General features: G+C 45.7%; 1 protein-coding gene across 1 annotated transcript in view; it reads left to right on the forward strand.

Moving 5' to 3' along the window:
• The window catches only part of LOC142245470 (uncharacterized), an 80,732-nt gene extending 67,467 nt beyond the window's left edge, over positions 1-13,265 (forward strand). Inside the window, 1 exon segment of the mRNA XM_075318196.1 lies at positions 11,819-13,265. Within this exon segment, the coding sequence (XP_075174311.1) occupies positions 11,819-12,713 (895 nt within the window). The 3' untranslated portion in view covers positions 12,714-13,265.
• The last annotated feature ends 2,880 nt before the right edge of the window (positions 13,266-16,145 follow it).

The raw sequence follows: 16,145 nt of genomic DNA on the forward strand, positions 1-16,145 counted from the left end.
TGGGGGATACATGGGGTGCAGGCTGTATATGGGGGTATATGGGGTGCGGGCTGTATACTGGAGTGCAAACTGTTGTATTACATTTTTGTTTGGGTGGGAGGATCAGTGGCAAAATATCTCATGGCTTTTTGACCTTTTCTGACCTTACCAACGCCCCTGACAGCCCCTATGGTAAATGTAAGTGGTATATACGGTACTGGATCTCAGCTCTGACATCTCATATTGGTCTGCAAATATTTAATATGTCATGTGTGCATCATGTTCAATTTATACAATAAAAAAGGGGACAGGAGTCATGGGACATGTCATTGCATTGTAATAGGATTCATGTGACTGTTATTTTCTTATTGTGTCTGGGAATTGCATTTCCTTGAAGTTCCACATCACAATCCAGAGGTGCAGGGAGAACATCAACAGGAAACGCCATAAAATGTAATTATCCTGATCCCTCCCCTGGAGGCGACTTTACAGGATGGGGGATGAGCAACAAAGGACAGGTGTTAAGAATGTGTGTAAGACTTTCCAATCAAATGGAAGACTTGTTTCTCCCCCCCATCATACCTCTACTTACAAGAGTGAGAAAACATATGGACACACGGAGGGTGGTTGTAACCCAAAACGAAAATTTAGGACTGGTTGTCGGCTGTAGCTCCTCTTGTGGGTAGGGACTGGAGTTGGATGCGAGACCAGTGTGGCAGATACTAGAGTCACTACTCCCTGTTGCTGGGTGGACGTGGAACTGCACGGGGACTGGATTGACTCTCTCAAATGGCTCCGTTGTGCTAAACCGGGCAGTGGCAGGAGGACAGGGAGCATCCACATTAATAACAGCTGAGGTGAACTTAGAGGAAATGCGGCTGTTGGTGTTTAATACTAATGAAACGTACTATGAGATGTGCCCACTACTTCTCGTGTAAAGTTGCCTTCCAGAATCTGTAGTAAAGAACTGTTGTGTAATAAGGACTATCAGTCTCCGTCTCCATTTCCTCCACGATTCATTCCTGGCCTGCCCAAGACAATGGTGAGAAGTGACCTCCTGCGAGCCACAACACCTTTCCTGTGAAGTGGGCGGGGCGCCTACCTGAGGGATCCCTCGCCTGCGACTACCGCCCCATGTCCCCGCTTTACACAATCGCAGGAGGGGCTGGGGACATGGATACATCACATGAGAGGCTGGGGCACAGACTGGGGGATCATGGACATCACTAAAGGAGCACACAGCATTGGTGGTGGCATACAGCACTGGGTGGGGGGTGAGGCATGTTCAGGATGGTGGGACGGGAGCGCATCGTTCTTAAGTTCTCAGCATGAGGACCTAATTGTTTGCCCATGCAGAGTTCATTAATGAACGCTGCGTGCACATCTCGCAGTGCACATGGGGATTTAAAGGGACAGCATCTAGCAAGTTGCGGCTGCTAGCCCAAGCACTTTGGTCCCCGGTAATTTGCCCAGGGGCCACAGAAAAGGTCCCCACCCCTGGCTTAGACCATACTGAGCTGCATGTAAAAATAAAAAAGGAACAGATGATCCGTCGAACATCAGATTAATAGCACAAGTGAACGCCATTAAAAAAAAAGTTTCGGATTCCATTAAACAAAATAATACTTTATACCCCAAAACTACAACATTTCCAAACAAAACAATTCACATTTGATAAAAAAAAATAAATGGTAGGGCATCCGAAATGTCAAGACAAAATAATGAAATAAATCACTTTGTTGTAATGTGGTACACTTACCGGACCCTGCTCCAGTGACGCCTGCTTCTACCACTAGGTGCCGCTGTACTGACTCTGAGGGCAGCACTGGTGATATAGGAGGGGGTGAAGTTGACCGATTGGTGGCTTAGGTCCCACACGAGATTCTAATAAAAGCATCCATCTGGAACATTCCACAAGAGTTTTCCTTCCGTCTGTGACTTTTACATTTATTATTTTCACAGTTTTGAAATCCAGGCAAATATCCGAGGAAGATTCATCCTGAAGCCATAATGGAGAAAGTAGAAAGCGATACGTGGGGAGATGAACGGCGCAAAGAGGAGGATCCTACAGGTAATCGTCCCGGCGAGGAGTAATGACTAGTGATGGGTGGACCCGCAGATACCCGGGATCGGCGGATGCAACCAGGTCTATAGGGACCTGAATCAGGCGCTTTAAAATGGTGGTAGAAGAGATAGGAGGATTTCAGCAAGCGCATTATACTTACCAGTCTCCCACACGGCTGTAACGCTACTTCCTGGGCCGCTCATTATCCTTCATACATATGCACTGCTTCCCTCGCCCACTGGCAGTCCCGGTGTCTGTGATTGGTTACAGTGAGACTGCGCCCCCACCCTGTGTGACAGCGTGTCGGACTGCTTTCAATCACAGATGCTGTGTAAGTGTCTGGATTGGTGTAAAAATAAATAAAATTGGCTTAGGGTACCCCCATATTAGGATACTTAGCACAGATAAAGCATACGGCTACAGGCTGCGCACCCAGCCATGTGCTTATCTTGGCTGTGTAACAAAATAAGAGGGACCGCATGCGGCTTTTTATAATTATTTAAATAAATCATTTTTAAAAACCTGCATGCGGTTCCCCTCAATTTTGATACCCAGCCATGATATCGCCGACAGCTAGGAGCTGGTATTCTCAGGCTGGACCCCCAGCCTAAAAATAGCAGCCTGCAGCCATCCAGGATTGTCGCATCCTGTAGAGGCACAATCCCAGCACCTTACCAAGCTCATCCCAATTGCCCTGGTGTGGTGGCAATTGGGGTAATAAGGGGTTAATGACAGCTCGGCTGCTACTAAGCCGTAGAGGCATCTGTGTGACTCTGCTCCCCCTATTACTAATGTGTAAGTGAAAAGAAATAAACACAAAACACCAAAAAAATCATGTATTTGAAATATAATACAAAAAAACACCCTTTTTCACCAATTTATTAATCCGTAAAACACCCAGTTCTGAAGTAGTCCACACAATATCCCACAACGAACATGACCACACACTGTGGGCTTTAGGCAAAGACTGGGTCGCAACGATGAACAGTGACATCACTCAAATTATTTGCGGTCACAGCTGGAGGTTCCCATGGTCCTTAACCTATGACCACAGGTATCCTGACCTCAGGTGACCTCATTAAACTCTGTGGCCTCACCTCAGGTAACGGTTACTGAGTGCACAGACATGCATAGCTTGGCATCTTATATCGTATCATATCTTGCAGATTTGGTGCAGGAGTATGGTGTATAAATTTCAGCATCAAATCTACATCTATTGGCAAACAAACGCACAAAAACGGTTTTGATGACGTTTTTGGTGCAGTTTTCTGCCATGAGATGCAAATTTGGTGCAGAAATCTGGTGCAAACATTTTTAGGCTGGGCGGGACCAATAAGCATGGGCCTCCCCAGCCTTAGAATACCAGCCATCAGCTGTCTGCTTTATCATCTCTGGGTTTCAAAATTGGGATATGTATTTAAATAATTAAAAAAAAGTCGTATATGGTTCCTCTTATGTTGATACACAGCCTTTATCTGTGCTGGGTATCATAATATGGGCGACCCTACCCCCATTTTTTTAAATTAATTTTGATACTAATCTAGACACACACAGCGTCTGTGATTGAAAGCAGTCAGACACGCTGTCACATAGGGTGGGGCGCGGTCTGACTGCTACCAATCAGAGACGCCACAACTGTCGGTGGGCAGGGAAAGAAGTGCATATGTATGAAGGCTATTGAGCGGCCCCTGAAGTAACATGAGCAGCCCCAGAAGCAGTTGTTTTGTGTTTTTTTTTTTTTCTCAATTTTTGTTGCCATAATTTCTCTCATTCAGCTAAAATACGGATTATATATGGCTGACAGTGTGAAAGCGGTATGTGTGATAACCCTGGCTGTGCATCTACCATATGGATTTAAGAATAAACTGAGATGATAGATCATCAATGACACAAGAAACCTTATTTAGTTTTTTCTATGATATCCATCATGGCTCCAGGATTAATATGTAACGTATGTAGCAGTAGTAATTTGATATACTGAACTGGGCAGAGCTTAAAGGGGTTGTCCGACATAAACTCTAAAATTTTTGGTAAGCTAATCTGTGCTGTATTGTCATATAAATCACCCCTACATTGTTATTTTTTGTTTTCTAACTTTTGTTCCTCTTGAATTCACCCTTTATTCTCTGCAGCTCTTTGTTTACATTCAGCTCCAGCAGACTGAACTCTTCTGTGCCAAACCTCCCAGTCACAGCTGGCACCGCCCGGCCTCAGTATCCAGCCCCACCCCCTGCCCGGCCTCAGTGTCCATCCCTGCCTCAGTGTCCAGCCTCGCCCTCTGCACACACATTCCCTGTCAGTATTCTTCCCCAGCACTGACCTGTTATCACTACAGCATTGGAAATAACAGCCCCACATCGGGCTCTGCACTCCCCACCACATCAGGCTCTGTGCCCCACACACACATTGGGCTCTGCACTCCCCACACACATCGGGATCTGCACTCCCCACACACATCGGGCTCTGCACTCCCCACACACATCGGGCTCTGCACTCCCCACCACATCGGGCTCTGCACTCCCCACACACACATCGGGCTCTGCACTCCCCACACACACATCGGGCTCTGCACTCCCCACACACACATCGGGCTCTGCACTCCCCACACACACATCGGGCTCTGCACTCCCCACACACACATCGGGCTCTGCACTCCCCACACACACATCGGGCTCTGCACTCCCCACACACACATCGGGCTCTGCACTCCCCACACACACATCGGGCTCTGCACTCCCCACACACACATCGGGCTCTGCACTCCCCACACACACATCGGGCTCTGCACTCCCCACACACACATCGGGCTCTGCACTCCCCACACACACATCGGGCTCTGCACTCCCCACACACACAGGGCTCTGCACCGCAAACACACACACAGGGCTCTGCACCGCAAACACACACACAGGGCTCTGCACCGCAAACACACACACAGGGCTCTGCAACGCAAACACACACACAGGGCTCTGCAACGCAAACACACACACAGGGCTCTGCACCGCAAACACACACACAGGGCTCTGCACTGCAAACACACACACAGGGCTCTGCACCGCAAACACACACACAGGGCTCTGCACCCCCCACACACACACACAGGGCTCTGCACCCCCCCCACACACACACAGGGCTCTGCACTCCCCACACACACACACAGGGCTCTGCACTCCCCACACACACGCATAGGGCTCTGCACCGCACACACGCATAGGGCTCTGCACCGCACACACGCATAGGGCTCTGTACCGCACACACACATAGGGCTCTGCACCGCACACACACACAGGGCTCTGCAACCCTCCCCCCACACAAGGCGCTCTGTACCGACCCCCCCACCCCCCACCCCCATAGGGAACGCATGTAGGGAATACATACTCACCCCTCCTCGGTCCCCGCCGCTCCTGCACGTTCGTCCGCTGTCTGGTCTGGACATATCAGCACAGTAGTGACGTCACCGCTGTCCTGAACTGTCAGACACAGACACCGGGACAGTGATGAGAAGAAGCGCTGCGCTCCCTCTCAATGTGCGATCCTGAGCAGGGGGCCCGATGCTGGCGGTCACACCGTGGGCAGCTGCCGCCAGGCCCCTGCCCTCAGTTCATGGGTCCCACAGCAGTGTCGGGGGAGGATGCAGGGAAGGGGGCGGGGACTCACGCACTGTACCCGCCCAGCAGGGCGGCAACAAGCTGTTCCCAGATTTGCATGTCAACATGGTCCTGCCCATGTTGACATGAAATGACCGGAAGCGGCAAAATCGTGGCAGGAGCGGTCACATGACCACTCTGAGCCGGGGTAGAGGGACTGACAGCAGGGAAGGTAAGTGATCTCTACTTACCTGCCCCAATGTAGTCCAATAGAGAAATAATAAAAGTCAAAATAAGCCGGATAACCCCTTTAAAGAGAACCAACCAGCAGGATTTTGCTATATCAGGTAAAGGCAGTGACATACAGGCAGTAAGATGCTGAATCTAGGCATACCTGTTATAGAAAGATCCGATGGTTGGTTGATTAAATATCTTTAATCAAAGTCACAGAAAAGCACTGCACTTTGATTGACGGTGACCTGGCATGCCCCCTTTTCTTTATTTGAATATTGTGCTGCCATTGCTGTTGTTGGCGGTGCGTGCGCAGTGCCACTGTACTTAGGTCTTCATTAAAATGGCGCTACAGTCCTCGCATGCGCGTATCATGATTTTCGGCGCCACTTTATTGAACACACTGCGGTGAAGACTGAGTAGCAGGGGCGCGTACACAGATGTATAATAAAAAAATCTGTGTATGCGCCAAAGCTTCTCATAGTCTTAATCACAGTGTGTTCAAGAAAATGGTGCTACAGATCGCGGTACGCGCATGTGCGGACTCCGGTGCCATTTTAATGAAGACCTGAGTACTGTGGCACTGCGCACGCACCGCCAACAACAGCAAAGAAAAGGGGTCAATTCAGGAGGATGACGGAGGAGGAATCTAACGCCGAAGACCCGACCCACAAAGACCCCCCCATGTTGCACACGTCAATCTAAGTGCACTGCTTTTCTGCAACTTTGATTAAAGATATTTATCAACCAACCCTCGGACCTTTCTATAACAGGTATGCCTGGATTCAGCATCTTAGTGCCTGCATGGTACTGCCTTTACCTGATATAGCAAAATCCTGCTGGTTGGTTCTCTTAAAAAAACAAAAAAACAGTTTTACCCCTTCAGCCCCAGAGCGTTTTCCGTTTTTGCTCCCCTTATTCCGAGAGCCGTAACTTTGTTATTTTTCCGTCAATCTTGCCATATGAGCGCTTGTTTTTTGCGGGACGAGTTGTACTTTAAATGAAACCATAAGTTTTACCATCTAGTGTACTGGAAAAAAAGCAAAAAAAAGTGTGATCGCACAGTAGTTTTTTGGGATGATTTATTCACAGTATTCACTATATGGTAAAACTGATGTCACTCTGATGCCTGAGGTCGGTGCGAGTTTGTAGACACCAAACATGTATAGGTTTACTTGTATCTAAGGGGTTAAAAAAATTCACAAGATTGTCCAATAAAAGTGGCGTATGTTTTGCGCCATTTTCCAAAACCCGCAGCGTTCTAATTTTTTGGGATCTATGGCTCAGTGACTGCTTATTTTTTGCGTCTCGAGCTGACATTTTTTTGGTACCATTTTTGCGCAGATGCTACGTTTTGATCGCCTGTTATTGCATTTTGCGTAAAACTTGCGGCAACCAAAAAATGTAATTTTGGCGTTTGGAATTTTTTTGCCGCTATGCCATTTGCCAATCAGGTTAATTGATTTTATATTTTCATACATCGGTCATTTCTGAATGCGGCAATACCAAATATGGGTACATTTTTTTATTTTATTTTAACCCTTTAATTTTCAATGGGGTTAAAGGGGGGGGGTGATTTGAACTTTTAGGTTTTTTTATTTTTTAAAACTTTTTTTTTTTACTTTATTTTTATTTTACTAGTCCTCCTAGGGGGCTATAGCGATCAGCAATCCGATCGCTCTGCCCTATCTGCTGATCACAGCTACACAGCTGTAAACGGCAGATATGCTCACTTTCTGATTCAACCGAAAGTGACTCATGATAGCTACAGGCGTCATCACATGACCCTGTGCTACCATGGCAACCACCGAAAGTTGCATGATCACGCACGTGACTTCCGGTGGCGGCAGCGGTAAGTGAAAATAATGGCCGCGCGCATATACATCTCGCTGCCAGACTTTGGCAGCGAGATGTAAGGGGTTAAATGTTGCGGATGGAATGCGATTCCACTCGTAACATGCAGGCACATGTCAGCTGTTGAAAATAGCTGATATGTGCGCGGATCGCCGCGACCTGCCCACAGCAGGGGGCGGGGATTAACCTCACACGATCCATGACTGATAGATCTCTCATGGGTCTTGAAGGGGTTAAGGTAATTGCCTCATAGTTTGTCACGGCATGACTTCACCTGTTGCGCCTTATCCGGGAATTCACCTTGCGAGCTGCTTAGCACAGGGAGAACACCAAATTAACGCTGCAATGGAGGGCCCTGGTGCTAGGAAGAGGGGAATGGGGTCACCTCCCAGCATTTACGTGAGGCTGATCACTGCCCTTCCTACCGTCTCTCGACAAGTCCTTCCCTCCGCATGATGATCACGTGCCTAAGCTCTCGCTGACCCTGAAATCACCCTGATAAGTGAAGGCCAATAAGACACTAGTCTTGCTACTGCAATAAGACAACATGAGGTAGGAAAGACAAACGGGAGGAAAGACACAACAAATAACACTCCAGCAGGAACTTCAGCTGCAACTGAAGTGACACCTCAGCTTTCTTCAGGGACTGGCTCCTTCCAAGTAGACAGTATAGGTATGAGCTATAGCCGACATAGGAAAGAGTGAGGAAAAGGATACTTGTAGTAAAAGGGAGTGGTTGCAGCTGAGATTACAAATATCTGTTAGATCACTGTAGCATATAAGTCAACCTTAACCTTTTCACTGCCAGAAGGAATTAAATACTTTCCAACTCTGTAAACGACAAGCAGGCAGAAGCGGATCTGCGATCAACAACACACTGTGACCTTCTGGTCCCAGATCCCCTCTGAGGTCACATCAGGCTGTGAACCACTCGTGACATAGTCACAGCCAGGAGTAGATTATAAGAGAAAGCAGAAAATTCCCTGGGTTTATCCAGCCGTATGTGTGCTGCAATGCCATCGCTTCCTAATACATGAACATATGGCTCCTCCACCCTGCACTGTGCAACTTGAGGTAGTCACCGAGGCGGTGCAAGGAGCTGTAACAGTCACTGCTCAGAGAGAGACGTCTGATACAAGGGGCTGCTGATAAGTCTTTGGCTATGTGATCTTTTTCCGTTTCCATGGTAGCGAATGTTACATCACATGAAAGCCTTATGTGTCTAATATGTTTTCAAAATTTTGTGTTTGTTGCTTATGGCAACAGTGTCCTACACATGCGGAGTCTAATGCGATAATCACAGCAACTGAGAGCAGAGGAGCGATAAAATTCTTGTTTCTGCAAAGGAAGTCCGCGAAGGATATTCATGGTGATATGTCGCAGACTTTTGAGGATCAATGCCCTTCATGTTCCACAGTTAAGAACTGGGTTGCCAAATTTAAAATGGGTCACTACAGCACCAATGATGAGGAACGTCCTGCACAACTGAGAGTGGTTGTTGTTTTGGAGATCGTCGATGCTGTACACAACCTCATACTGGAGAATCCACGAATTTCAGCTAAAGTTATAGCAGACATCATGGGGATTCAGTCCCTGAAGACTGAAAGCGACCGGCTGCAGGGAGAATATACCGTATTTTTCGGACTATAAGACGCACTTTCCCCCCCCCAAATGTTGGGGGAAAGTGTGGGGGGGTGCATCTTATAGTCTGAATGTAGGGCTGCGGGGAATGAGAGTGCTGCGGTGGAGCAGGTCATCGGGGGCACGATCAGGCTGCAGCGGCGTCTGCCGTGACCACGTGGGCCAGCTCATTTCATATGCACACCCATCCTCCCGCCCATCTCTCAGCGCTGAAGCCGGCGCTGACAGGTGGGCGGGATGATGTGCGGGGGGGTGCGCGCATAGTAAACAGCCAGCCCGCATGATCACCCCTGGCAACTACAGCCTGGAGTGATCATGTGCTGCTGTATTCACTGCCCCCCGCACATCATCATCAGTGTGGAGTGCAGTGAATCAGTGTACTCACCGTTCCCCTGCAGCACCGCGATGTCCTCCTGTCTGTGTCGGCCGTGGCTGTGTGGAGACTAGCGGTGCTCACAGCGATGACGTCATGCACATGTCCACACACAGCCGCGGCCGCCACAGACAGGAAGATGAGAGATGCTGCAGGGATCGTGGACAGCTCCACACAGGTCAGCAGCGCTGCTGCCGGCACAGAAAGGAGGAAGAGCGATGCTGCGTGGAGCAAGGAAAGGTGAGTATGAACGTGTTGGGTTTTTTTTGTGTGTGTGCCACAGGATGCGGGACGTATAGCAGGATAGGGGTATATAGCAGGATGGATGAAGGTATATATCAGGATAAGGGCATATACCAGGATGGCAGTATATAGCAGGATGGGGGTATATAGCAGGATGGGGAGTATATAGCAGGATGCGGCCATATGCCAGGATGGGGTATATAGCAGGTTGCGGCCATATGCAAGGATGGGGAATATAGCAAGACAGGATGCGGCCATATGCCAGGATGGGGGTATATAGCAGAATGCGGCCATATACCAGGATGGGGGTATATAGCAGGATGTGGCCATATGCCAGGATGGGGTATATAGCAGGATGTGGCCATATGCAAGGATGGGGAATATAGCAGGACAGGATGCGGCCATATACCAGGATGGGGGTATATAGCAGGATGCGGCCATATACCAGGATGGGGGTATATAGCAGGATGCAGCCATATACCAGGATGGGGGGTATATAGCTGGATGCGGCCATATGCCAGGATGGGGTATATAGCAGGATGGGAGCACATACCAGGATGGCAGTACATAGCAGGAAGGGGGCTATACCGGGATGAGGGACGTATACATACAAGGCAGGAGGATCATTACCAGGATGGGGTACCTTAGTAGAGAATTTGGGGACATTACACCCATAACAGTGTCAGCAGCAGATCCTCGCCCCATAACAGTGTGTCATCATCACATTTTTTTGCTTAAAATTTTATTTTCCTATTTTCCTTCTCAAAAACCAGGGTGCGTCTTATGGTCCGGTGCGTCTTATAGTCCGAAAAATACGGTAACTGATTATATAAGAAGTTTATTATGGCTCATTAACTTTCATTTTGATGTATACTGATGGTTTTTCTGTTCCCTTATGCATTTTTATATAGCAGAACATTCTCTATTTACACAAAGATATGTTGCCAACAACGATAAATGTTACGCTCGTATTAAATATTCGATCAATGACAAATGTTTTATTCTTTGACATGTGATGTTTGCACTGAGCAGTGATCAGTAAATCCACATTATTACAATCTATTCCTTAGGCAATCATCACATTTTCTTAATGACACTTTAGACAGTTAATAGAATGTTACAATTTCTATGACATTTTTTTTACTTTCTTATATTTGTAATTTTCATATTTAGAGTACTATAATTTTTAAGTTTATTTTGTTTAAAAATGAAATACGTTTTCTTCTTGGCAGATGACTTTACCAGCAGCTCCGAAGGACATCTGATACCTTCATATTGTAAAGCAGATGATTGTAGCATCACACAAGATACATATGAAGAGCATGGAAACATCTCAAATATACTCTCAGTCCATCAAGGGAAAGAACGATCATCTGATCCTGTTAAAGAACTATCTCCTAATCCACCACATACTGTTAAGAAAAATAATAGTGTCAGAAATGTGAAAGATCAAAGAGCGCACACAAGGTTGAAAACAATTTCATGCTCAGAATGTGATAAATGTTTTACAGATAAAAAGAAATTTGCTAATCATTGGAGCGTTCACATAGGAGTGAAGGCATTTTCATGCTCAGAATGTGGGAAATGTTTTATTAGGAAATCTTCTCTTGTTACACATGAGAGAACTCACACAGGGGAGAAGCCGTTTTCATGCTCAGAATGTGGGAAATGTTTTAATAGCAAATCTCATCTTCATAGACATGAGATATGTCACACAGGGGAGAAGCCATTTTCATGTTCAGAATGTGGGAAATGTTTTAATATCAAATCTAATCTTCTTAAACATAAGCGAATTCACAAAGGGGAGAAGTCATTTTCATGTTCAGAATGTGGGAAATGTTTTAGTACCAAATTTTATCTTCTTTCACATGAGAGAATTCACACAGGGGAGAAGCCATTTTCATGTTCAGAATGTGGGAAATGTTTTAGTGACAAATCTTCTCTTCTTACACATAAGAAAATTCACACAGGGGAGAAGCCATTTTCATGCTCAGAATGTGGGAAATGTTTTAAAGATAGACCTTCTCTTCTTAGACATGAGAGAATTCACACAGGGGTGAAGCCATTTTCATGCTCGGAATGTGGGAAATGTTTTAAAGATAGACCTTCTCTTCTTACTCATGAAAAAATTCACACAGGAGAGAAGCTATTTTCATGTTCAGAATGTGGGAAATGTTTTAATATCAAATCACATCTTCTTAAACATGAGCGAATTCACACAGGAGAGAAGCCATTTTCATGTTCAGAATGTGGGAAATGTTTTACAAATAGACCTTCTGTTCTTATACATGAGAGAATTCACACAGGGGAGAAGCCATTTTCATGTTCAGAATGTGGGAAATGTTTTAATGTCAAATGTAATCTGCTTACTCATGAAAGAATTCACACAGGGGAGAAGCGATTTCCATGTTCAGAATGTGGGAAATGTTTTAATCTCAAAAGTAATCTTCTTACTCATGAAAGAATTCACACAGGAGAGAAGCCATTTTCATGTTCAGAATGTGGGAAATGTTTTCAGAATAGATCTAATCTTCTTACACATGAGAGAATTCACACAGGGTAGAAGCCATTTTCTTGCTCCGAATGTGGGAAATGTTTTAATATGAAAAGTAACCTTCGTACACATGAGAAGATTCACACAGAGAAGTCATTTTCATGTTCAGAATGTGGGAAATGTTTTATTAGGAAATTACACTTTGCTAGACATCAAAGAACTCACACTGGGAAGAAGCTATTTTAACTCTTTGGTGACAAAACCCATTTTTTTTTGTTTTCTGACAATGTTTTTTTTTTACCTGCCGTGTTCTATTTTATGCTAGCCATACATTTAAGTCTATATGTTTTGACTTTTATGTATAAACCAGGGGTGGGGAACCTTTTTACTGCCGGGGACCATTTGTAAATTTCTACTAACCTTCGGCAGCAGCACAAAATTATCAATGTGAAAATTACCCTCCTATATTTGATCAAGCAATTAATTAAAGGGAACCTATCCGGTCCCATATGCCTTGTAACCTACAAGCAGGGTGATGTGTGGCCTAGAAACCCCTTCCTACCCATCCCTGTATTGTAATTTTGTGTAAAATGAATTTGTAAAAAAGAAAAAAGTTTTATAACTTGCATGTTGCATATGTAAATAAGCAGAATGACTAGTCCCCTGGGCATCGCTTCACCCCGTCTTTTTTTTTCCCTCTTTCTGTAGTAACCCGCCCCTGTAGGCATGATACCATGGATTTACATGAGCAACGTCAACGCCAGCTCCTGAAAATCGTGCGCACTTCTCATTTGCGCAGCTTTATCCGGCTGTACGCCTGTCAGATTCACAAGCGCACTGCGCATGATCTGAAGGCTCCTGCGCTTCAGACCATGCACAGAGCATGTATAAGGCCCTGTGTGCACACTGCATTTTTTACTGCAGTTTTGCTGCAGAAAATGTTCATAAGGTTGCTGCAGTCCTTCCCCAGCAAAATCTATGGTAAAAAAAAAAATGCTGTGCGCACAGTGCGTTTTTTTTCACCTACAGCTTTTGCTGCTGGATTTCTGCAGCAAAAAGAATGTAAATGTCACTTCTTTTCTGTAGGTACCTGCGGGTTTTGCCATAGATAATGGTCAAAAACCGCAGGGAACAACCAGTTTACAGTGTGTGTGTGTGTGTGTGTGTGTATATATAACATATATATACAGTTAGGTCCAGAAATATTTGGACAGTGACACAATTTTCGCGAGTTGGGCTCTGCATGCCACCACATTGGATTTGAAATGAAACCTCTACAACAGAATTCAAGTGCAGATTGTAACGTTTAATTTGAAGGTTTGAACAAAAATATCTGATAGAAATTGTAGGAATTGTACACATTTCTTTACAAACACTCCATATTTTAGGAGGTCAAAAGTAATTGGACAAATAAACCAAACCCAAACAAAATATTTTTATTTTCAATATTTTGTTGCGAATCCTTTGGAGGCAATCACTGCCTTAAGTCTGGAACCCATGGACATCACCAAACGCTGGGTTTCCTCCTTCTTAATGCTTTGCCAGGCCTTTACAGCCGCAGCCTTCAGGTCTTGCTTGTTTGTGGGTCTTTCCGTCTTAAGTCTGGATTTGAGCAAGTGAAATGCATGCTCAATTGGGTTAAGATCTGGTGATTGACTTGGTCATTGCAGAATGTTCCACTTTTTTGCACTCATGAACTCCTGGGTAGCTTTGGCTGTATGCTTGGGGTCATTGTCCATCTGTACTATGAAGCGCCGTCCGATCAACTTTGCGGCATTTGGCTGAATCTGGGCTGAAAGTATATCCCGGTACACTTCAGAATTCATCCGGCTACTCTAGTCTGCTGTTATGTCATCAATAAACACAAGTGACCCAGTGCCATTGAAAGCCATGCATGCCCATGCCATCACGTTGCCTCCACCATGTTTTACAGAGGATGTGGTGTGCCTTGGATCATGTGCCGTTCCCTTTCTTCTCCAAACTTTTTTCTTCCCATCATTCTGGTACAGGTTGATCTTTGTCTCATCTGTCCATAGAATATTTTTCCAGAACTAAGCTGGCTTCATGAGGTGTTTTTCAGCAAATTTAACTCTGGCCTGTCTATTTTTGGAATTGATGAATGGTTTGCATCTAGATGTGAACCCTTTGTATTTACTTTCATGGAGTCTTCTCTTTACTGTTGACTTAGAGCCAGATACACCTACTTCACTGAGAGTGTTCTGGACTTCAGTTGATGTTGTGAACGGGTTCTTCTTCACCAAAGAAAGTATGCGGCGATCATCCACCACTGTTGTCATCCGTGGACGCCCAGGCCTTTTTGAGTTCCCAAGCTCACCAGTCAATTCCTTTTTTCTCAGAATGTACCCGACTGTTGATTTTGCTACTCCAAGCATGTCTGCTATCTCTCTGATGGATTTTTTCTTTTTTTTCAGCCTCAGGATGTTCTGCTTCACTTCAATTGAGAGTTCCTTAAACCGCATGTTGTCTGGTCACAGCAACAGCTTCCAAATGCAAAACCACACACCTGTAATCAACCCCAGACCTTTTAACTACTTCATTGATTACAGGTTAACGAGGGAGACGCCTTCAGAGTTAATTGCAGCCCTTAGAGTCCCTTGTCCAATTACTTTTGGTCCCTTGAAAAAGAGGAGGCTATGCATTACAGAGCTATGATTCCTAAACCCTTTCTCCGATTTGGATGTGAAAACTCTCATATTGCAGCTGGGAGTGTGCACTTTCAGCCCATATTATATATATAATTGTATTTCTGAACATGTTTTTGTAAACAGCTCAAATAACAAAACTTGTGTCACTGTCCAAATATTTCTGGACCTAACTGTATTTATATGTTACACTGTATATACCCTGTTTCCCCGAAAATAGGACACTCTTATATTAATTTTTGCTCCCACAGATGAGCTAGGTCTTATTTTCGGTGTATGTCTCATTTTTCCATGAAGAAGAATTCACATTTATTGTTGAACAAAAAAAAATAAATTAACATCTATTATATACTGTACAGTAGTTGTCATCACAAACCAGCATAAACAGACTAGCTGTGAATCCTATCAAGAATTTCTTGTAACTACCATTATTTCCATTTACAACATGCCCTGGTGTTCTGTTCGGCAGGCATGCTTCCAAACAAAAACTTTGCTAGGTCTTACTTTCGGGGGAGGCCTTATTTACCGTGTTTCCCCGAAAGTAAGGCCCTGTCTTACATTAATTTTACCCCCAAAAGTCCCACCCTGCCTTACTTTCGGGGGAGGCCTTACATTGGAAAAAAAATGACAATCCTCCCCCCTGCAGCCTCCCCATTGTTTGAGATCCGGCATCCACCCCTTCCTCCCCCCTGCAGCCTCCCCATTGTTTGAGATCCGGCATCCACCCATTCCTCCCCCCTGCAGCCTCCCCATTGTTTGAGATCCGGCATCCACCCCTTCCTCCCCCCTGCAGCCTCCCCATTGTTTGAGATCCGGCATCCACCCCTTCCTCCCCCCTGCAGCCTCCCCATTGTTTGAGATCCGGCATCCACCCCATCCTCCCCCCTGCAGCCTCCCCATACAGTGGTTCTGCCCCCCACTCTGCCACCACACACACTGACACATACGGTACCGGTACAGCCCCACACGGCACCCACACACATATCGTACCGGTACCGTACACACACACACACAC

This window comes from Anomaloglossus baeobatrachus, chromosome 7, assembly GCF_048569485.1.
Source record: "Anomaloglossus baeobatrachus isolate aAnoBae1 chromosome 7, aAnoBae1.hap1, whole genome shotgun sequence".
In the NCBI taxonomy this organism is placed as follows: Eukaryota; Metazoa; Chordata; class Amphibia; order Anura; family Aromobatidae; genus Anomaloglossus; species Anomaloglossus baeobatrachus.